Source organism: Xyrauchen texanus, chromosome 17 (genome assembly GCF_025860055.1).
Source record: "Xyrauchen texanus isolate HMW12.3.18 chromosome 17, RBS_HiC_50CHRs, whole genome shotgun sequence".
In the NCBI taxonomy this organism is placed as follows: Eukaryota; Metazoa; Chordata; class Actinopteri; order Cypriniformes; family Catostomidae; genus Xyrauchen; species Xyrauchen texanus.
In genome coordinates, this window is record NC_068292.1 from 39,807,502 (window position 1) to 39,831,968 (window position 24,467).

At 37.6% G+C, this 24,467-nt stretch overlaps 2 protein-coding genes across 5 annotated transcripts in view; both read left to right on the forward strand.

Annotated features, from left to right (window-relative positions):
• Positions 1 to 7,472, forward strand: part of LOC127657471 (nonsense-mediated mRNA decay factor SMG5) — a 30,635-nt gene extending 23,163 nt beyond the window's left edge. For all 3 annotated transcript variants that reach the window (XM_052146271.1, XM_052146272.1, XM_052146273.1), the window contains 3 exons: positions 1,019 to 1,093; positions 1,264 to 1,402; positions 6,330 to 7,472. In XM_052146271.1, coding sequence (XP_052002231.1) covers positions 1,019 to 1,093; positions 1,264 to 1,402; positions 6,330 to 6,413 — 298 coding nt within the window. In that variant the 3' untranslated portion in view covers positions 6,414 to 7,472. The remainder of the gene's footprint in view (positions 1 to 1,018; positions 1,094 to 1,263; positions 1,403 to 6,329) is intronic.
• Positions 7,473 to 9,162: 1,690 nt separating this feature from the next.
• The window catches only part of LOC127657489 (membrane progestin receptor delta-like), a 34,586-nt gene continuing 19,281 nt past the window's right edge, over positions 9,163 to 24,467 (forward strand). The window contains exon 1 of one of the 2 annotated variants that reach the window (XM_052146301.1): positions 9,163 to 9,199. The gene's annotated coding sequence lies outside the window, so the exon portion shown is untranslated. Of the gene's footprint in view, positions 9,200 to 14,300; positions 14,549 to 24,467 lie in introns of those variants that run through there. The other variant, XM_052146300.1, reaches the window with a different exon arrangement.

The following is a 24,467-nucleotide window of genomic DNA, read 5'->3' on the forward strand; positions in this document are numbered from 1 at the left end:
GGCATCAACTCTGTACACCACACAAACAGTGCTCTTCACATGAAACGCACAACAGACTCTATTTTACCATTTACTTCCTATTGAGTTTGACAAGTCAGGTCACTCAGCGGCAATATGCGTTATGCCTTCGGTCAGCTATTTTTAGTATTAATGCAAGTACAGTTACTGTTGACTTGAATGGAAAAAGGCTGAAATCTCCAGAACTGTTGGTCAAGATTACTTTCAAATCAGTGTTTCTCACAGGATTCTGTGTTAGCAGCGGGGATGGGTTCTCAGCCGCTAAATGGGTTTACATATACAGTATGGGAATTGAAGAAATCGTTACGCTGATTATGGCAGTTTTAGTCCTGCGTTTCAGGTAAAAGTGGGCCATCTCATCCCTTTGTGATGTCTCTGTTTTTGTGTTGGCATGTTGCTAAGCTTATGTAATGCTTGAATATGCATAGAAGTACATAGTTCACACAAATATTAGGTACAATATCCCCAAAAAGATTGATACTTTTAAATATGAAATTAAATATTAGTCAAGAGTCGACATTTCTTTCACTATGTCTGCCATCTTGAATTAATTTATACCTATGGTGCCTTATAATGCTGTCTAGTTAGGCAGCTCACTAAGTTTTGGAACAGATCTTGTATATTTACCATTGAAATGACATTGTGAAATGAACAATTGTTAAAGTGAAAGTTCACACAAATATTCTGTTATCACTTACTCACCCTCAGTTGTTCTAAACCCATAATATTTGTGGACCCCAAAAGGAGACTGACAACCTCAGTCACCATTCACTTTCATTGCATCTCTTTTCCATGCAATGAAAGTGAACCGTGTTTGAGAACATTCTGCGTAACCTCTTTTGTGTTTCACAGAAGAAAGAGTCATACGGGTTTGGATCAACTTAAGTTTTGGTGATGAATTTTAACTTTTGTGTGAACTATCCCTTCAGTAAAATATATTGCAAACAGTCTGATTCTAACATGCATTTGTTTTGTTTTTTCCACCCTCATTATGCAACAGATACATCCGCTGTCAGAAAGAGTCGGGGAGATGTTTTGAGAGGGATAAATTAAAACGACAGGACATAGAAGCCTGGTAAGCTGCATATTTACTGCAGGTCAGAGTGATTTTAAATTTGCCAGACATGAAGCCCTGTAGGGTTATCTGCAGGCAATTCATAGACCTCAAAGTCTCAGTGCTGTAAATGGACAGGACCAGAAATTGTTTGATACACTGCATTTGATTGATTGACTGATTGTTGGCAGGCACCTGTATAAAATGGTGGACAGTTGTCGTCAGCTGACAGGATCTCAGAACAGTGGAGATGAAGACACAGCTGGCATGGTGACCATTCTAACGGGACACTCATTGGTGGAGTTGACTGAAAGATCAGCTTCCATGAAGGCAAGTCGCATGATAGCAGACTCCGCTTCCAAGCACGCATTTACTGTCACAATGCTTATGTATGACAATAGTCAAACATAACATAATGACATGGGTGTACATGTAGCCACAATTTTGTTTAAACCATTTTAATCTAGAACATGATTTTATTATTTTTTTTATTTTTTTATAAATATCCATCTTTACTTATTACTTACTGAAAATAGGGATGTCAATTTTCAGACATTTTCATAATCTATCTATTGTCGTTAAATAATTGATAACGTGAACACCGCAAAAGGCACGTTGGAAATTAATCTGTGTATGTAGCCTACTTTTTAAATATAATTTATGTAAATAAACTTAAGAAATGCAAGTATTGGCATATATATATTTATATTTATTATTATTATTTTTTATTATTTTTTTTAATAAAAAATGAAATGTAAATTTTATATACTTATTTTACTATTACATTCTGTAATATATTTCTTTCATTATTTTAATGACATAGAATACAAATCATGTGTATTAACACTCCATGCATGAACACGCTATGACCAGAAACACAACCGTTTAAAGTGAAGCCGGAATGCTTAACATTCACTATCAAAGTTATATTTATTACGAGAGTTTGGTGCGAACCTCAGTTGATGCCATACACAATGAGCGCTTGAGGATTGCTTCATGCGCTCTTCCGAACAGGAGCTGCTCTTGTTGACATGCACTTAAAATGTAATTATTTGGGCATTGAAATGTGATTGGAATTTGAAGTGCACTCAAATAACCGGATCAGATGATTATTTAGTAATCACGGCTGGCCTAGTTTATTTACTGTTAATAATAACTTGTTTAGAAGATATACCTTTGAGTTCATTAAAACTTCACATTGTGGATTGTGGGATACTTTGGACCTTTTTGGTCTTTTTTTATTTATTTGAAATTAAGTAAAATCATAATACCAGGGTTCGTACACAGTGCATGAATTACTTGAATTTGGCTTTTTCAAATTTAAGTCATGGAAAACCCTTGAAAATAGCAATTTTTACCAAGAGGTGCTTAAGTTCTTGAATTATAGAAAATCTTAAAATACGTTGCTTAAATCATTTAATAAATTAAATGCATTTAATTGTTTTCGGAAAAACACGACAACAGACAAATATACCACTGCTGAAGCAGGCAGAGCATAGACGGCGCTGACACGTGGCTCCTGTTACTTTTGGAAGAGCTGTTCAGAATGGGCCAATCACAATCAAGTGTACTGGAGGATTTAAAAATATATATAGATTTTATAGATACTGCTGTTGCGGAAGTATGAATACTTGCAACTATCAGTTTTAATTACAATTTGCTCTCCAGAGTGAAAAGATTATATGAGATGTAAAACGCTTTGAACGATTTGAATGCAGATCACTGAAGGATTCAGTTTTGTGAGCTGTCAAGTGCCCCCTTCTATGAAGAAAGCTTTGTGACTCACAAAAGTTATTTCTGACAACATTTGGGTCAATATCAAAATGTTGACACATGTCCCTTGACTTGTTTAGTCATGAAAATTCTTTCAAATAGCGGAAAAAATATTTACAATATTTTTTTATACATTTTATAACCTAACCTTTTAATGATATGAAATGGCTTGACTCTGTTTTGCTAATTGTTTAGAAAATATATTTGAAATTGTTAATTGCCTGAAAAAATTATTGTTTCCTTCAGCTGGTACACCACTTCCACACTCACCTAAAGGATTATAAGGAACACCATACTAATACTGTGTTTGACCCCCTTTCGTCTTCAGAACTGCCTTAATTCTACGTGGCATTGATTCAACAAGGTGCTGAAAGCATTCTTTAGAAATGTTGGTCCATATTGATAGGATAGCATCTTGCAGTTGATGGAGATTTGTGGGATGCACATCCAGGGCACGAGCTCCGTTCCACCACATCCCAAAGATGCTCTATTGGGTTGAGATCTGGTGACTGTGGGGGCCATTTTAGTACAGTGAACTCATTGTCATGTTCAAGAAACCAATTTTAAATGATTTGAGCTATGTGACATGGTGCATTATCCTGCTGGAAGTAGCCATCAGAGGATGGGTACATGGTGGCCATAAAGGGATGGACATGGTCAGAAACAATGCTCAGGTAGGCCGTGGCATTTAAACGATGCCCAATTGGCAATAAGGGGCCTAAAGTGTTCCAAGAAAATATCCCCCACACCATTACACCACCACCACCAGCCTGCACAGTGGTAACAAGGCATGATGGATCCATGTTCTCATTCTGTTTACGCCAAATTCTGACTCTACCATCTGAATGTCTCAACAGAAATCGAGACTCATCAGACCAGGCAACATTTTTCCAGTCTTCAACTGTCCAATTTTGGTGAGCTCTTGCAAATTGTAGCCTCTTTTTCCTATTTGTAGTGGAGATGAGTGGTACCCGGTGATGTCTTCTGCTGTTGTAGCCCATCCGCCTCAAGGTTGTGCGTGTTATGGCTTCACAAATGCTTTGCTGCATACCTCGGTTGTAACGAGTGGTTATTTCAGGCAAAGTTGCTCTTCTATCAGCTTGAATCAGTCGGCCCATTCTCCTCTGACCTCTAGCATCAACAAGGCATTTTCGCCCACAGGACTGCCGCATACTGGATGTTTTTCCCTTTTCACACCATTCTTTGTAAACCCTAGAAATGGTTGTGCGTGAAAATCCCAGTAACTGAGCAGATTGTGAAATACTCAGACCGGCCCGTCTGGCACCAACAACCATGCCACGCTCAAAATTGCTTAAATCACCTTTCTTTCCCATTCTGACATTCAGTTTGGAGTTCAGGAGATTGTCTTGACCAGGACCACACCCCTAAATGCATTGAAGCAACTGCCATGTGATTGGTTGATTAGATAATTGCATTAATGAGAAATTGAACAGGTGTTCCTAATAATCCTTTAGGTGAGTGTATATGCCCTCTAGCAGCGGTTGACTGTGTATAGAGACAGCCTTATCGTTTGCTGGCATGATTTACCGAATGTTTTTTTTTTTTTTTTTTCTGAAATTAGTTTTGACAATTAATCACTTAATCATTAACATCCCTACCTGACATTGACGCAATATATCTCATCTGCTCGCGCACTCTCCGCACATGTGTGTGTGTGAGTCAGAGAGAGCGAGTAAAAGGTCTTGTTCCTAAGCGCTTGTCAGTCATTCATGATTTTTTTTAACTGTTCATTCCAAATGTATTCTGTTTTTTTTGTATTGTGATTGATTGCGATTTCATTTCTTGTGATTGATTCTACAAAGAGACCTTGGGTTTTAGAAAGGCACTATATACAGCTGAAGTCAGAAGTTTACATACAGTACACTTAGGTTGAAGTCATTAAAACACATTTTTTTAACCACAACACAGATTTAATATTAGCTTTTTGTTTTGGTAGGTTGTTTAGGACATCTACTTTGTGCATGACATCAGAAGGTTATATACACTAAGTTAACTGTGCCTTTTAAGCAGCTTGGAAAATTCCAGAAATTTATGTCAAGCCTTTAGACAGTTAGCCAATTACCTTCTGATAGGAGGTGTACTGAATTGGAGGTGTACCTGTGGATGTATTTTAATGCCTACCTTCAAACTCAGTGCATCTTTGCTTGACCTCATGGGGAAAATCAAAGAAATCAGCCAAGACCTCAGAAAAGAAATTGTGGACATCCACAAGTTTGGTTAATCCTAGGCAGCAATTTCCAATTTCAAATGCCTGAATGTACAACATTCATCTGTACAAACAATAGTGCGCAAGTATAAACACCATGGAAGCACGCAGCCATCATACAGCTCAGGAAAGAGATGCATTCTGTCTCCTAGAGATGAATGCAATTTGTTGCAAAAAGTGCAAATCAATCCCAGAACAACAGCAAAGGACCTTGTGAAGATGCTGGAGAAAACAGGTAGACAAGTTTCAATATCCACAGAAAAACAAGTCCTATATCAACATCACCTGAAAGGCTGCTCGGCAAGGAAGAAACCAGTGCTCCAAAACCACCATAAAAAAAGCCAGACTACAGTTTGCAAGTGCACATGGGGACAAAGATTTTACATTTTGGAGAAATGTCCTCTGGTCTGATTAATCAAAAATTTAACTTTTCGGTCATAATGTCCATTGTTCTGTTTGGAGAAAAAAGGGTGAGGCTTGCAAGCTGAAGAACACCATCCCAACCGTGAAGCATGTGGGGTGGCAGCATCATGTTGTGGATGTACTTTGCTGCTGGAGGGACTGGTGTACTTCACAAAATACATGGCATCATGAGGCAGGAAACTCAAGATATTAGCCTTGAAGTTAAAGCTTGGTTTATGGGTTGATGGGTCTTCCAAATGGACCCCCCAAGCGTACCTCAAGTTGTGGTAAAATGGCTTAAGGACAACAAAGTCAAGGTATTGGAGTGCCCATCACAAAGCCCTGACCACAATCTGATTTGTGGGCAGAACTGAAAAAGCGCGTGCGAGCAAGCAGTCCTACAAACATGACTCCGTTACACGAGTTCTGTTTGGAGGAATGGGCCAAGTTTCCAGCAACTTATTGTGAGAAGCTTGAGGAAGGCTCTCCAAAATGTTTGTCCCAAGTTAAACAATTTAAAGGCAATGCTACCAAATACTAACAAAGTGTATGTAAATTTTGACCCACTGGAATCTGATGAAAGAAATAAAAGCTCAAATAAATATTTCTCTCTACTATTATTATGCCTTTGTGCAGTGTTCTAAAGCTAAGTCACTTATTGGGTCCCATTTCAGTTAGGATGCTGCCTTAGAAGCCAGGTGCCTATGTTGGGTGCTTGGCAGCTTACGATGTTGCAATAGAGCCACAGCTATTTAGATTCTCTTTGTGATAACTTCAGGGGGGTTCTGTTGTAGTTTCCATTTGGAAGGTTTTCCATGGTGCAGAAACTCTGTTTGTCCATTTGTCTTGCTGCAGGTGGCTGTCCAGGCTGTGGCAGCAGCAGGCATGGAGCTGAAGAATATTACGGAGTTCTACCGGCAATGGAAAGAGATTGGATGAGACAAAGCAGGGGACGCAAAGGGGTCGGCTCGGCGTTTGGCTGATTACACACTCACTTCCTCTCTCTCTCACTCCCACTTTACTGCTCTGTCTGTATCTGTGTCTCCAAGACAAAAAAATACTCCAAGATGGAGGGATGAAAGAAAGAAGGGTGCTGGAAGTGTTTGCAAAAAAATAAATAAAAAAAGAGTAGTCAGAGGTACAAGGGGAGTTGACCCCATCACAGGAAGTTTGAAAGAAGCTAGGGGGTAAAATAACTTAAAGTTTAAGTACCCCTGGTGCGCCATAACCAGGCATATATACAGATGAAATGACTGTATATGTTTTTGAGAGAGAAATTGACTTTCATGTGCATATACACAGAAAAGAATCCATAAATATATAGCGCAATGTTTTAAATTTTTAATTTAATTTTAGTCATTTCGCTATGGTCATGGGCATTGTGCACTGCCACGTGGATGTTTGTGTAATTGGCATAAGGGTGCAATGGTGATCACAGAGCAAAAATCATCCCTAGATCTTGCTGCAACGAGGCTCTTATAGTCACAAAGGATTCAGGGTATTTGGGTGTACACTTTTTGATGATTTGTTATTTTTTTACGTGGCTTTTTTTCTTTTCTTTTGCTGTGTACCTCTGAGTTGATGTATTGTTATCTGTGTATGAACAGGATGAAATAAGTCAGGCAAATTGTTGCTTTTATTTGAGTTTGTCATATTATTGCTTCTGTATGCTTTGCTGAACATACAGGAATGAAGGTTGGACATAGATATTCCATATGTCTTAATGATCTTTCTTTCTGTTACAGCATGAGCTGGTTAAGTAGTGGAGCAGAGTCGCTGACATCATCTGACTCTGCTCACACTCTGTTGTGGAAGTGTTTCTGTTCAACACATTACATGCAATTACTTCTCTGCAGATTCGGTCCCTGCCATTTTCCATCACATTCTCATAGTAATTGTCCCATATTGCACAAGGCATAGGAATCCATTGTATGTGTGAGGCATTGCATTTAACAATAAACCGATTTCATCAAAGTCTCCTTGAAAACTTAATTGATGGTAGTTAATTGAATGAATTGAATTGAGGTGCTTGACCTTAAGAAAATGTTAGCTTATACGAACCATTTAAATTTGCATTCATTGTAGTGATTACAAGGTTTGCAATTTTTGTATACCTCTTAATACAGTTTAAAAACCAAATTTGTAGGGAGTTTTTTTTTTTTTTTTTTCTAGAAATAAATATCCAAATTAAATAGAAATTACAAAATAAATAGCTTAATTTAGTCCAGTTTTTAATTATCAATTGGTAGGGACTAGCTTTTTGTCCAAATAGTTGATGACAAATGCAGTCAACACTAACATTTTTTTTTTAAATAAAAATGTAAAAAATAAACATTAATTTACTTTGTCTTTCTGCCAAGCTGTAGAATGGGTCCAAGTGATAGTGTGTAAGGAATGAACAGTATTTTTTGCAATAGGAAATAGTAAAATTATGCTGTAGGGTTTGTGCATCAAATGTGGGACACAGCTAAAATTAAAAATATTTTTACTACAATGAATTGAATATACTTTCTACAGATTTATATCTAATAGTATTTACTACTAAAGCATGGCATTTGTGCTGTAAAAAAATGTATAGGACACCAAAGCTTACACTTGGTGCCAAATAACTTCTCACCAGGTCCAACTCTTTCTGCTGGATCTATCCATCATCGTCTAGTTGGTTTTAGTAGGTCTCTGTATCCCCACTCAACTATTCTCTGTCTCGTGCCCTCAGCCACACTGAGCCCTCTGCTGAGATCTAATTGTGGCATTATGGCCAGTTCTCTGGCAGAGACACCAGTGTGACCCTGACAGAGAATGGCTTTACATTAGGGAAGAATTGCAGTCCTATCCCATGCCCAAGTGAATCCAGTGGTTTCACTGAAATTTAGGAGGAAATATGGTGTTTACATCAATGGATTGATCATAGTTTGTGTTTTCTGCATGTTTGATATACTCTCTCTGACCACTTTATTACCTTTACCTACGTATTCATGTGATTATCTAATCAGCCAATTGTGTGGCAGCAGTGCAATGCATAAAATCATGCAGATATGGGTCAGGAACTACAGTTAATATTCACATTAATCGTCCGAATGGGGAAAATAAATTGATCTTGGTGAGTTGGACCATGGCATGATTGTTGGTGCCAGATGGACTGGTTTGAGTATTTCTGTAACTGCTGAACTCCTTGTATTTTAACACCCAACAATCTGTAGAGCAGGGGTTGGGAACCTTTTTTCACTGAAGAGACCATTTTAAAATTTTTGTTTGATGCTTTTTTCAAAAGAGACATAGCATAAACTACTCATTTACTATTTTCAAAAAAATAAATAGTTTTTGCCCATAGTCTACTCAACAACACAAAAAGAATTACATAATAAAATCAATAAAATTACTTAATTTTACGATTGTTCATGAAAAAGTTCACTTCCAATTTGTGCTGGTCGATATGTAAAAAAGACATTTGAAAGATAATCACTATTATGATCATCAATATTGTGATATCTGATTATATCGTCAATCCCCCTGTAGAGGGTCAGCAAATATTTTTGCTTTATTGATTTAGCTTCAAAAGTGTAATTTATGGGAACACGAAAAACTTAAAATACATTTCTAAATTCAAATTGCACTTAAAATTAATTGGAAAACAATTAAAATAACGAAGTGATCCCACAAATCATCACATCAACATCTCCAACTAACACGAGCCAATTATCTTTTAGACCAGATCAAGCTCAAAGGTTTGGACTTTTCTCATGCACATTGAACTTAATGTTGTTAATTTAATAAATAGGAATGTTGTAAAGTGTCAAATTCTGACTTTATATTTGTTGTCATGCATGGAAACATGCATTTATCCATGCATATATAGTTTAACTTATGGATAGAACTTTTGAAGTCGTTCTTCACAAGTTGTATGAAGGAATGTGGTGAAAATATGCTTTCCATGAACATGTTATGGCTTTATATTATTAATATCAAAAGAAATTAACTTCACAATGACCTGTCACACTCCACAAGTGTGTCACATTGGCAATATGGTGAAGAAAAATTGGAAGTGTGCTGTAACTCAACAATAAACTGGAAGGTTGGGTGTTATTGTGCAAATTTTTTGTTTCAAAAAATCTTATAACAAACATTTACCATCTCCAATGGCCACAATCACGCATGTATCAGTCAGTGACAACAGGTGTAAAATAACTAGTAGCCTACAAATTAAGAACTAAAGACATGTAAAGATAATAACAACAATAATCATGATAAATAAGCCTAATAAATTCCCATGTGTTCCCAAAAACATTATGCTAAATGTGTTCTTATCAAATGTGTTTGCTTTGCGTCTTGGTAATACAATTAATGCTGCCCAAAGAATATATATATATATATATATATATATATATATATACACCCACCTAAAGGATTATAAGGAACACCATACTAATACTGTGTTTGACCCCCTTTCGCCTTCAGAACTGCCTTAATTCTACGTGGCATTGATTCAACAAGGTGCTGAAAGCATTCTTTAGAAATGTTGGCCCATATTGATAGGATAGCATCTTGCAGTTGATGGAGATTTGTGGGATGCACATCTAGGGCACGAAGCTCCCGTTCCACCACATCCCAAAGATGCTCTATTGGGTTGAGATCTGGTGACTGTGGGGGCCATTTTAGTACAGTGAACTCATTGTCATGTTCAAGAAACCAATTTGAAATGATTCAAGCTTTGTGACATGGTACATTATCCTGCTGGAAGTAGTCATCAGAGGATGGGTACATGGTGGCCATAAAGGGATGGACATGGTCAGAAACAATGCTCAGGTAGGCCGTGGCATTTAAACGATGCCCACTTGGCACTAAGGGGCCTAAAGTGTGCCAAGAAAACATCCCCCACACCATTACACCACCACCACCAGCCTGCACAGTGGTAACAAGGCATGATGGATCCATGTTCTCATTCTGTTTACGCCAAATTCTGACTCTACCATCTGAATGTCTCAACAGAAATCGAGACTCATCAGACCAGGCAACATTTTTCCAGTCTTCAACTGTCCAATTTTGGTGAGCTCTTGCAAATTGTAGCCTCTTTTTCCTATTTGTAGTGGAGATGAGTGGTACCCGGTGGGGTCTTCTGCTGTTGTAGCCCATCCGCCTCAAGGTTGTGCGTGTTGTGGCTTCACAAATGCTTTGCTGCATACCTCGGTTGTAACAAGTGGTTATTTCAGGCAAAGTTGCTCTTCTATCAGCTTGAATCAGTCGGCCCATTCTCCTCTGACCTCTAGCATCAACAAGGCATTTTCAGCCCACAGGACTGCCGCATACTGGATGTTTTTCCCTTTTCACACCATTCTTTGTAAACCCTAGAAATGGTTGTGCGTGAAAATCCCAGTAACTGAGCAGATTGTGAAATACTCAGACCGGCCCGTCTGGCACCAACAACCATGCCACGCTCAAAATTGCTTAAATCACCTTTCTTTCCCATTCTGACATTCAGTTTGGAATTCAGGAAATTGTCTTGACCAGGACCACACCCCTAAATGCATTGAAGCAACTGCCATGTGATTGGTTGATTAGATAATTGCATTAATGAGAAATTGAACAGGTGTTCCTAATAATCCTTTAGGTGAGTGTGTGTGTATATGTATGTATATATATATATATATACAGTGAGGAAAATAAGTATTTGAACACCCTGCTATTTTGCAAGTTCTCCCACTTAGAAATCATGGAGAGGTCTGAAATTGTCATCGTAGGTGCATGTCCACTGTGAGAGACATAATCTAAAAAAAAAATCCAGAAATCACAATGTATGATTTTTTAACTATTTATTTGTATGATACAGCTGCAAATAAGTATTTGAACACCTGAGAAAATCAATGTTAATATTTGGTACAGTAGCCTTTGTTTGCAATTACAGAGGTCAAACGTTTCCTGTAGTTTTTCACCAGGTTTGCACACACTGCAGGAGGGATTTTGGCCCACTCCTCCACACAGGTCTTCTCTAGATCAGTCAGGTTTCTGGGCTGTCGCTGAGAAACACGGAGTTTGAGCTCCCTCCAAAGATTCTCTATTGGGTTTAGGTCTGGAGACTGGCTAGGCCACGCCAGAACCTTGATATGCTTCTTACAGAGCCACTCCTTGGTTATTCTGGCTGTGTGCTTCGGGTCATTGTCATGTTGGAAGACCCAGCCTCGACCCATCTTCAATGCTCTAACTGAGGGAAGGAGGTTGTTCCCCAAAATCTCGCAATACATGGCCCCGGTCATCCTCTCCTTAATACAGTGCAGTCAGCCCTGTCCCATGTGCAGAAAAACACCCCCAAAGCATGATGCTACCACCCCCATGCTTCACAGTAGGGATGGTGTTCTTGGGATGGTACTCATCATTCTTCTTCCTCCAAACACGGTTAGTGGAATTATGACCAAAAAGTTCTATTTTGGTCTCATCTGACCACATGACTTTCTCCCATGACTCCTCTGGATCATCCAAATGGTCATTGGCAAACTTAAGACGGGCCTTGACATGTGCTGGTTTAAGCAGGGGAACCTTCTGTGCCATGCATGATTTCAAACCATGACGTCTTAGTGTATTACCAACAGTAACCTTGGAAACGGTGGTCCCAGCTCTTTTCAGGTCATTGACCAGCTCCTCCCCTGTAGTTCTGGGCTGATTTCTCACCTTTCTTAGGATCATTGAGACCCCACGAGGTGAGATCTTGCATGGAGCCCCAGTCCGAGGGAGATTGACAGTCATGTTTAGCTTCTTCCATTTTCTAATGATTGCTCCAACAGTGGACCTTTTTTCACCAAGCTGCTTGGCAATTTCCCGTAGCCCTTTCCAGCCTTGTGGAGGTGTACAATTTTGTCTCTAGTGTCTTTGGACAGCTCTTTGGTCTTGGCCATGTTAGTAGTTGGATTCTTACTGATTGTATGGGGTGGACAGGTGTCTTTATGCACCTAATGACCTCAAATAGGTGCATCTAATTTAGGATAATAAATGGAGTGGAGGTGGACATTTTAAAGGCAGACTAACAGGTCTTTGAGGGTCAGAATTCTAGCTGATAGACAGGTGTTCAAATACTTATTTGCAGCTGTATCATACAAATAAATAGTTAAAAAATCATACATTGTGATTTCTGGATTTGTTTTTTAGATTATGTCTCTCACAGTGGACATGCACCTACGATGACAATTTTAGACCCCTCCATGTTTTCTAAGTGGGAGAACTTGCAAAAGAGCAGGGTGTTCAAATACTTATTTTCCTCACTGTATATATATATATATATATATATATATATATATATATATATAAAACAGAGTTGTGTTGTATGTTCAAAAAGGATATTCTGTATAGAACCGTTGCAACGTGTGATTTTTGTTTTAATGTCACCTTCCTGTCAGCTTGGACCAGTCTGGCCATTCTCTGACCTGTCAACAAGCAGTTGATCCAAGCACCTCCTGTCACACACTTCTTTACGACAATGCAAAGCAGAAAGGATGGCAGACTTTCTCACAAATGAAAAGATTAAACATTGAGATAATGTGCATGGAAATCAACTAGAACTGTTGCAACACCTCCCCTTTCCTCACTGAAATTAAAGACCCCTGTACAGTTCTGAGCTAGGTGTGGAAAGAAACCTCATAGTCTTTAAGAAACCCAGGCGCATCTGCACCCATGCAAGGTAGCGAGGAACCTGCAGTGAATTTGGCCCCAGCTCAATTTCCTGGTTTAATATCCCCCCACCCTTTGACATGGGCTCTGTGATTGGTTCAATGACAGGCTGGGGTGGCATACTGTCCTGAGGTATGGCAGAATCAGTGTCCTGCCATGATTCTGCAGAGGATGGCACCTTTCAGAGACAACTAGCATGCCAACGTAAACCATAGGTGTACTGGAATGACCATGGTCCCAACTGCGGAGTGACCCGATGGGAGGGAACCAAAAGATGCTGAGTTTGTTACCTTGATTTGGACATGAGTCCAGATCTCATCTGATTTTCCTCAACTCATGTTGTCTGGAGTTATTTATCATTTAGTAAATGTCCTTGAAAATATATTTTATCAATGTTTTGTACGTGGAACGTTCCAAAAACACTTTAAACTGCAGTACAGCCCACCGACGAGACGGTGCGTCTATCCCTCAGAGCCCTGTTGTCGTTTCCATTAAAAATCAAAGATGGCGCTAGTTGTTGGATCGTTATTTTGGTTACCCCAGGGATCGCATCTTCTAGCTGAAGAATGGCAGTTAATGAGTAGACAATTTATTTTATTTATGAGTTTTTTTTTTTTATCCTATTGAATTTAAAAAATAGATATATTTTAACCACTTAAAATAAAACATTAAGACAATTTATGCCATGCTAGTGTGTAAATAGTGTGGACATAAGAGCCTTAATATTTACTAAATTGGTATTATTATTAATGTTAATATAATTATTTTTGTTAATATTAGCTAGTATTATTATTGTTATTATTTGGGATTCAGAACAAAGAACAATACAACAGTTAATAATTTTATATTCACATGATTCAATTAATATTCACTTTGAAGAAAACAAATGTTAAGGCAAAATTACTGTTGACAAAATATAGGTAGCCTATTAACTAAGTAGCACATAATTTTTTTTATAATTGTAGAAAATATTGTAACGACGAACTTACTTTTTAAAACCCCATACGTCCTTTTATTCTATTTTATTTTATTCAATTTGTAGAATAACCTTCGTTTTTCTCTCTTGGAAACCGAAAGGAGAGCGCTAAAAGTAGTTGAACGGGTTTCGTGGCTTTGTTCTCGGGTCTCCTGATCTGAACACAGGGCTACTTTCATGTCACCATCCAATGAGAAAGTGCTCGTGTGTGGAGGGTGGGATTTCCAATGCTGTTTGCGTTCCTTTCACGAAGGATTGAGATAGACACACAGAGCCCGAATGATTCTTGGAGATGTCCACTAACTTTAGCTCGTAGTTCGGCCATGGATCTGTAGTTGTTCGCGTTTATTTTTCCTTTAACTGAGCACTCCGGATACCAAACTGGCGTCCTCACATCTCCAACTAACACGAGCCAATTATCTTTTAGACCAGATCAAGCTCAAAGGTTTGGACTTTTCTCATGCACATTGAACTTAATGTTGTTAATTTAATAAATAGGAATGTTGTAAAGTGTCAAATTCTGACTTTATATTTGTTGTCATGCATGGAAACATGCATTTATCCATGCATATATAGTTTAACTTATGGATAGAACTTTTGAAGTCGTTCTTCACAAGTTGTATGAAGGAATGTGGTGAAAATATGCTTTCCATGACCATGTTATATGGCTTTATATTATTAATATCAAAAGAAATTAACTTCACAATGACCTGTCACACTCCACAAGTGTGTCACATTGGCAATATGGTGAAGAAAAATTGGAAGTGTGCTGTAACTCACCAATAAACTGGAGGGTTGGGTGTTATTGTGCAAAGTTTGGCTTTTTATCTATCTTGAGAATTTCTGAAAAGTGGATCATGCTGTTATAAGTTGAGGAGCAGTTTTGCATTTTGGTGTGAATTGTGGAACATTGTTGAGTTGACATGGAGCATCTCCCCATGGGTGGGTGTTAAATATACATTATCAGAGAAAGGGGGTGCATTTCAGGAATTGCCTTTCTTTCCCTTGAACACAAATGGAACATGCTCTACTGCATTAGTTAAAGTGGGTAGCCTCAATCCTGGAGGCTCCTCTAGTTCTTTAAAGGGATTCACCCAAAAATGAAAATTCTCTCATCATCTACTCAACCTCATGCCATCCCAGATGTGTTTGACTTTCTTTCTTTTGCAGAACACAAACAAAGATTTTTAGAAGATTTTTCAGCTCTTTAGGTACACACAATGCAAGTGAATGGTGGCCAAAAATTCTTAGCTCAAAAAAGCAATACAGGCAGCATAAAAGTAATCCAAATGACTCCAGTGGTTTAATCCATGTCTTCAGGAATTATCCAATTGATTTGGGGGTGAGAACAGATTAAAATGTAACTCCTTTTTCACTATGAATCTTGACATCGACATTCTCCTTGGCAATCATGTTTTCATGCTCGATTACACTTCCTAGCGGCATCTAGCGCATGCGTCAAGCACTAGGAATCGTTTTGAACACTTCAGAAGACATGAATTAAACCACTAGAGTTTTATGGATAACTTTTATACTGCCTTTATGTGCTTTTTGGAGCTTCAAGCTTTTAGTCACCATTCAGTTGCATTGTATGGACCTACAGAGCTGAGATATTCTAAAAACATTTGTTTGTGTTCTGCAATAGAAGGAAAGTCATACACATCTGAAATGGCATGAGGGTGAGTGAATGATAAGAGAATTTTAATTTGTGGATAAACTATTTATTGAAGTATTCTAAAACAGGGCCTGTTTCAAATCCTCTTTATAAATACTGCCTGTATTTCAAGATATGAAGAAATTTCCACGACATAGTATGTACCTCTTTTGTACCTTAGGTTTGAATTCCAAATAAATGAAATAGTTGAGTTTGCCTAGCTGTCAACTTAACTAGTGGCAGCATTTTTTACTTTAGAATGTGGACATGAATGTTACTCTTGGAAAAAAGGGTCAACAGTGTTTAATCAGTGGTTATATGCATAAACTGCTTAAAAATAAATGTTGATGTATACATAGCCACAAGACATGCTGCATAGTTAGCATAGAATCACTTAACAAGTGAGTCACTTAGCAACCAACCAGAACACCCTAGTAACAGCATAGCAGTGTGCTAAAAAAACACACACTAAAAACCACTCAGAACCAGTGGTGGATCTAGAAGGGGCCAATTGTAATGTATATCAGGTTTTGTTTGTGTCGAAAGCACTGCGTGGTATGGTTGAAATCCCTTATTTCCAAGAAAAAGCCTCAGGCAAAATGAAAGAATTACACAGAACTTCTAAAACAGGTTTTCCACTTCACTTGTTCTACAAGGGCGAATGCATATCTTTCTTGGAACATTTAATGACCATTTTAAAGTTGCAATGTCATTTAAAACTTAAACCGACATGTTTTTATTTTCTAACTGAAAAGCTGTTGGAAACTTCCAGTTTTCCCAGTATAGACATTTGCATAATTACTAGTCTTTTTTTTGTGTGGGTGATTGCCAGACTACTTCATCCCATGTATTAACATGACAATGGAATAGCCTGGAATAGTGTCCGTACTGTCTCTGCAGTTATATGTGTGCAAAACAAAGCCAACAGGCCTCATGCATAGGCACCTTATTGTCAACACGCAGTGATAAAGACGTCCATTGAGGCAGATCTTGTGACACAATCACGAGCCAGAGAAAGAATGTCAGAATTACAGAGGAGGGTGAGACAGAGTTTACATGGAGAGAGCAAAAATGTAGCATAATTACTTTCTTAATGCAGATTTGTGGTCTTGTTGTGCACGATTTATTAGTGCAAGTTATTAAAACAAAAATCATAATCTTTATATCCCCCTGAGACCCGAGCGTGACTGCTGTGTGCATTTTCCATTTCCCTTTCATGATTTGTAAATTGAGCACTTTGTAGAGCAAAATATTTTCCTAAAATTTGATGTCCACATATGTGGACAGCAGGGCTAAATATTTTTTTTTTTTAAATAATACAAAGTAGAAAGTCAGATTTTTTTCCATCAAGTTGTTTATTGTGTTTCCAGCAGTGTTGGCTATTCATGTTTTTGAGACATTACAGACATTACAGCTGATTTGCTATAAAGCTTTATAAATCATTCTTATTCAAAGTAATGACCAGCATCCTCCAATCACTGCCATCCATGTTAAAATAAAATGTAGTATTATAAAATCTGAATCTATGCACTGATTACCATTGTCCCGTGTCTGCCAAACAGGTTGAGTGGCATGATTTTAAAAGGAAGTTATAGGATGCTCTCTTGCTCCCTTGCTCTCTATTTAGTAAATGAATTAACCTCCAGTGCACTGTCTGTCTGAACTGGTCTCAGAACAGTTCTTAATGCACCTTATTTTCAGCCTAACTCCATATAAAGTCTCTTTTCAGCTTTTTGATGAACCCATTGATTGTTAATGTGAAAACGTACAGTTAATATAGGAATGCACGTTAATGTTAATAATGTTAATGAATAGAACCGTATTGTACAGTGCTAACAAAATAAAATATAACAAAATGTATATCAAAATGAAGTGAAATGGCATACAGATGTGTTAATAAAGTTATTCAAAATAACACAATTTTTTTTTTTTTTTTTCAACTTTTGAGGTAGTGATGTCCCAAAATCCACATAGTAGACATCATGTTTATCAGGACGCTGACGCACGAAATATGTATGAATCTTTTAAGGCGGCATATCAAACACAACTAAAGAACTATTCTTTACACCCAAACAGGTTTCAATAAAAAAACATAGAGGTTTCATACCAGAGGCAGTTTAATTGGCGCTGCACCCAGAAGCGCTTCAAACAAATCAGGTGTGCCATAATTTTACCCTTAAATGAGAGTGTAGAGTGTTGTGAACTGTATTCAGTCATTATAAATTAAATTATGTGTTGGGTATAGTGACGCCAAAATACAACGTCCACTTATGTGGATGCAGCGTCGCACGAGGATACTCTCCTATAATCTTTTAACAAAATGTAATAACTTGCACAACCTGTGAATGAACTCCTTTTGAAGAAGTCAATGGATTAAGTTATAATCATCAAAACCAACCTGCAAATTACAAAGGCGGTTGCATATTGGCTGTAATCGTAGGAAAAATAGAAAACCGGGCTCATTTTTTGTCAATTGACAATAACAGTTCTCTCGTTGTTCACTGTTGGTGCATACAACACATCACAAACTTGAGATGAGCTCATCTGGTCCTCTCGTTTTGACTCAAAACTGTGTGTCATGGGACTTAGTCAGTCAGAATGCAAACCAAACATCCCCACCTATCAGCAAGACATACTTTACTCAGAAAAACAGTCAGCATCAGCAACTGGGTGGAGAAATGTTTCAGAGCTGTTTGTTTTTGAATAACCAGATGCGTTTCCAAGGGAGCATTTCAGGGAGGCTATATCCAGTGTCATATGAATTATGTTTGACATCTATAGAAACAGCTGATGGAAGAGACCTTCCATAAACCAGTGATCCGTAAGACCAACAATTGGCCCATAGATCAATGTTAGCTTATTTCCTAAATGCTGGTCCAGTCCTGGGGATTTATCAGTTGTCGTATTGGTTTATGCAAATCTGTTGCTTGCGGTTGGATGCCTGGCAGTATCTTTGCTTTTCAAGGAATAGTTTACCCATAAATTTAAATTCTGTTTTCAGTTACCAGCCTTCAAGTAATTATAAACCATGTGACTTCCTTCCAGCATTGGAACATAAAAGGTGTAATGTTCACACTGATCTTTCCCATACAGCAAAAGTAGATGGTGACTATGTCCTGTCGTGCTCCAAAGAGGATAAAAAAAGCACCAGTAAAGCAGTCCTCGTGTGCACTATTCCATTCTGAAGCTAAATGATAGCTTTGTGAGAGAATTTAAGTCATTATTTGCTTAAAATATTCCACTCTGCTACAGGTCACAACATTAAAAGTGGATGTGTCTCTATCGGTCATAAGACACGCCATAACCAATGGCTTTTTATGGTACTGAAGTCAAATTTGAGGTGCCAAGTTTGAACATTGTTTATTTGGATAACATGATGATAGAGTTTTTATTTATGGATGAACTGTTCCTTTAAATGCCTGTGCTATGATTTGTATGGGATGTCATCTCATTGGCACAAGGTGTTGCTGTTATCAGTTTCTCCCTAAATAGCTATGTGTTGAGTAAGGATGTGGTAAAATGTTGCAAATATGAGAGTGTTAGACAAAACACTATCTGAGCTTAAATAACAAAAATTGCATTAGAGTTTGATTGTGGTAAGTTTGATTTGTTTCAATTAATCGATTAAAAATGATTTTTGTCAGAAACAAATGATAGAAAATGAATAAATATTAATCTTCCTTATGTTCTTGACATCTTATGTCTGGTTCATCCTTGGGAGCAATTTCCAAATGCCTGAATGTACAACGTTCATCTGTACAAACAATAGTATGCAAGTATAAACACCATGGGACCACGCAGCCATCATACCGCTCAGGAAGAAGATGCATTCTGTTTCTTAGAGTTGAACGTGGTTTGGTATGTAAAATACAAATCAATCCCAGAACAACAGCAAAGGACCTTGTGAAGATGCTAGAGGAAACAGGTAGACAAGTATCTATATCCACAGTAAAATGAGTTCTATGTCAGCATCACCTGAAAGGCTGGTCAAGGAAGAAGCCACTGCTCCAAAACTGCCATAAAAAGCCAGACTACAGTTTGCAAGTGCACGTGGGGACAAATATCTTTTTGGAGAACTTTCCTTTGGTCTGATTAAACAAAAATTTAACTTTGGCCATTATAACCGTTGTTATGTTTGGAGGAAAAAGGGTGAGGCTTGCAAGCCGAAGAACACCATCCCAACCTTGAACCATGGGGGTGGCAGCATCATGTTGTGGGGGTGCTTTGCTGCAGGATGGACTGGTGTACTTCACAAAATAGATGACATCATTAGGAAGGGAAATTAAGTGGATATATTGAAGCAACATCTCAGACATCAGCCATGAAGTTAAAGCTTGGTCGCAAACGGGTCTTCCAAATGGACAATGACCCCAAGCATACCTCAAAAGTGGTTGCAAAATGGCAACCAAGGACAACAAAGTCAAGGTATGGTGAAGTTTCTTTAACTTTGGGGACCTTTATGACCCATGGGGATTTTTATTAAACCGAACGGATTTAAACTTTATTTTGATATATGGTCACATTCAAATCTATAAAAAAAAAATATTATTGCATGTTTAAAACTGTGACAATATAAACAAAGAGTGAAATAAACAAACCATTTCAATATTTCTTGTGAAAATTATTTCAATAATTTTTTTTTAATTACTTCTGTCCCACAGTTGCAGCATTTGTTCCAACACAAAATGTTTTGTCCATAATGAAAACAAATTCTCTGAAGTCAGCGTACTTGTTTAGCAAGTCGACCAAATGTGTCAGTGAAACGCATGCTTGAGATTATACAGTATACAGTTTGACAAGCGTGATGTTTGAGGAAATCAAAGAAAAAAATATGGGAAATATAATTGGTGAGCAAAATATTTAATTGGGCTTCATTTCCAATCAAGCTGTAATTTTTGCAGAAGTTACACAAAATGTGTGTAAAGGTTATTTAATTGTATTCTTACGATACATAAAATGTTATCTATGAAACTGGCCTCATCAAGACAAAGGAGTCATTTGCTACCACTCCTTGTGTTCCCTGGTCAAAATTACCGACCTACTATAGATTTTTTATAAATCTCTCATATTGCAAATATTATCACAAGATATTTCAATATAACTGTCGGCATGAACAAAGAGAGAAATGTTAGTGAACCCAATTGTGTTTTTAATTATGAAGACAAACTACAAACAGAAATAGCAGAAGGCTTGATAAACAAAAGAACAACTAAGCTCAATGCCACTATGGACGAGACTAGACCATGAGTGATGAAACACGAGGGAATATATACAGACATGGGAAGTCACAACTCAAGGAACAGCTGGGAACACTGATGAGAAACAGTTGAATGTAATGATGACAGTGCTTGCTGGGAAATGTAGTGTAGGGGGAAAAATACAACATAAAAGGCAATTAGAGATAAACCAAGAGTCCGTGAACATGAAGGGATGTGACAGAACCCTCCTTTGGATGGGCGGCTCCAGAAGTAAAGTAAACTTGCCCACTTTGCGACAAACATTAAAAGTTCTATAGTTATTTTTTATATATATATTATTATTAAAACTGAATAATAAATTAACAGGGAAGTAGAGATGGCAAAATAAATGTATAATCTCCGCGTTTATTCAGTTTTTTAATGCCTGATAGAAAAGTTTCTATCTTTGTAGAGCAATACAATACTTTAGGCAATTGCAGAATAGTCCCATTAGTCACAGATACACTTCAGAAAATTGAGTACACAACTATTTCTGGGCTTAAAAGATACAGAAACCAAATCAATACAGAACATTGCATCTCAAAAGTAATACTATGTGTACCCCCATGCACTACTTAAAGCCCGATGTGACCCCTTTAACAAAATAGTTACAAATATGAATAATTACACACATCACTTTTACAAATTTGTTTCAGGATTTTACATAAGTAAAAGAAAGTGTTATATTTTGACAAAATGTTTCAGTTTCATTTGAAATAATCTAAAGGTAGAATCTATTAGACCTCATTTTATATCAACAGTGGCACTTTTAATTAAAGTTTCAAGATGTGTTTCAGCTGGAATTTATTTTTCATAAATACATTAATTTATTATTATTATTACTATTATTTAAGACTAGCACACAGACCATTGTAATGAGGAGCCTTTCCTTCTGTGTAATATGTGTATAAATATGTAATATTAGGTAACAAACGGGATAATAATGGGCTCATATAAGTAAATATGCTCTTCAGTTTTTAAAAGGGGGAGAGAAACTTCCTGTAGATTTTGTTGTTGACATCATCAACAAAAATAATGTCACTTGATGCACGTCCTTGTACTGGAAAACCATGAACAAAACTATGCAACATAAAAGGAAATGCGACCCAGGATACATTTAATACAGGTTATTTTTGATCTATGGCCGGTCGACACTTGATTTCCTTTGTAAAATCTGTCCTGAAGCAAAACCAGTTGTGAAGCAGTTCAGAGGTACAGACAGGAGCAGTCTGGGTGCGCTGTCACGCACCTACAGTATATGTTAACTGTTAATAATCATAGGACATTACTTTAAAAGCTCAAACAGCTGATATTATTTTTCATTTAGTAGTTAACTAAACATGCCATGCTAACATGCTTTAGTTATATAACATGTTATAGTTACATTATATTTTTTATCATGTTTATAATTCTGTTAGCTTTCTTATTTGTCTATTTATTTTTCAAAAGGGAGACTTTTTTTAAATGGTTTCAATTATAATAAAATGTTTGCTCAAAAATAAAGAAATACATAAAATAACCCTTCTGTTTTCACTGATAATAGTAATTGTGTAATACAGTATACCGTGAAACCGTGATATTTTCTGAGACGGTTATCATACCGTGAAAATCTCATACCGTTGCAACTCTAATCACAATGTAAGGAACAGCTGGGAACACTGGTGGGAAACAGGTGAATGTAATGATGACAGTGCTTGTTGGGAAATGTAATATGGGGAAAAACTACAACATAAAAATCCATGAAAGAGGTAAACTAAGAGTCCGTGAACATGATGGGATGGTGACAACTTCTAAAACTTCTTTTTATGTAATTTTAAGTAATTATGACATTCCTCAAAGAGTGAACATAAAAAGACGATGCACAAGAGTGCAAAGTCAAGGAATTTTTTTTTATAAGTAAAAAAAAGTCTTCCAGGTCAAAAGGACCTGAACACATCATAAGGGTTAAAATTTCCATCAACCTAATTTCCACCAAAGAATTAAACACAGTACAGATGTTGTGGTTGGTGGAGGTGGAGGGCATGGCCGGGCCGGGCCGTGTACCCTGGCCGGCACTGAATCAACTGATCAGAGGGGGTGCGAGATAAAGGGGAGCCGGAGACGCCAGTTCGATAGAGAGACGCATGCTGCCTCGTTGAGTGTGTCTGTGTTCATGTTTGTTTTATGTTGTTTTAAGTTGAGTTATATCATTAAACTTTATTTACTGTTCAGCCGGTTCCCGCCTCACCCTTGCCCATCCTTTTAACTGTTTGTACACAGATCAATGGAAAGGAGGAGGCAAGAACTGGCTTGACAACATAAATAATAGTTTAATAATAAACAACAACAAAAAAAGACAAACTCACACGCAGGTGTCAGGCAGCTACCCGTATCTCTCTCTCTGTCGCACTGCCTTCTACGGTCGCCCTTATCCCTCTTAGGCTTAATCAGCCAAATTAGGGGCCGGGTGTGCCGGAATTGCGGACCGGCCCGCCCCGCCCTCTGCCCAACCACACTGTTACAGTGGTGATAACAAAATTTTTATAAAATCCTCAAAAAAAAAGTCTGCAGTGCTAAAAGTGCCAAAAGTTAAAGAAACACTCATAAACTTTTAACTACTGTATATCATCAAGTGCTAATATCTGTGTGTAAACTGCAAGGATGGGCTCTTGTGTGAAAGCATTGCTCAACCGTTTCCATCTGCTTTGTTTATGTGCTGCCATTTGTCTTTGTGCAGAAAGCATGCCATTTGCATATAGCTCTGTGTGTAACAGTCAACTCTATGAACCTCACAGAGCACATTCTGTTCTAGTTCAGGAGTACGGAACCCTTTAAATAAGCACAGGTACCTCTAACAGCTAAACTGTACTTAAGCTTTCCTCAGAGGAAGACTGTATTGCTCAGAGGTTGAACTTTCGTAGCTCAGGGGGACTCATTAAAGCATCAACTTGTTCTCAGATGTTTCGCTTAAAATTCCTTTAGAGAAATAAAAATAGAGACAAATAAGACAATTGGTGACATACAGTAAGAGTATACAGCTATTTTAATGTGGATAGTATAGCTCATTTATAGATCATTTGGGCTCATTTGGAAAATGTTTTTTGAGATCATGTTAAAATCTCTGACTTTTTAATGCAGACTTTGTTCTTTTCAAATCTGAGCATTGTTTGAGACATTGTTGAGCTCTGCAGAGGAGACACGTATCAGATTACTGGGGTCTTTTGGGCTATACATTGACATCACAAGCCTAAGCTTCCAATTATGATTTTCTGATCAAATCTGATTTATTGTTATGCGGTTGTTCAAATGTGGCGTGGCTTATATCAGACTCTGGTCTAAACAGGTGATGCTCCTAAACTAATCCGCATTAATTGATTCATGGAAATAACTTACCACTCAATGACCTGCCATTTCTCTCTCATTCACTATGCAATGCAGCTTCTCTTTTCATTTGCATTAGTCTCTTACCATCTGAACCCTTCATATTGTTGTTT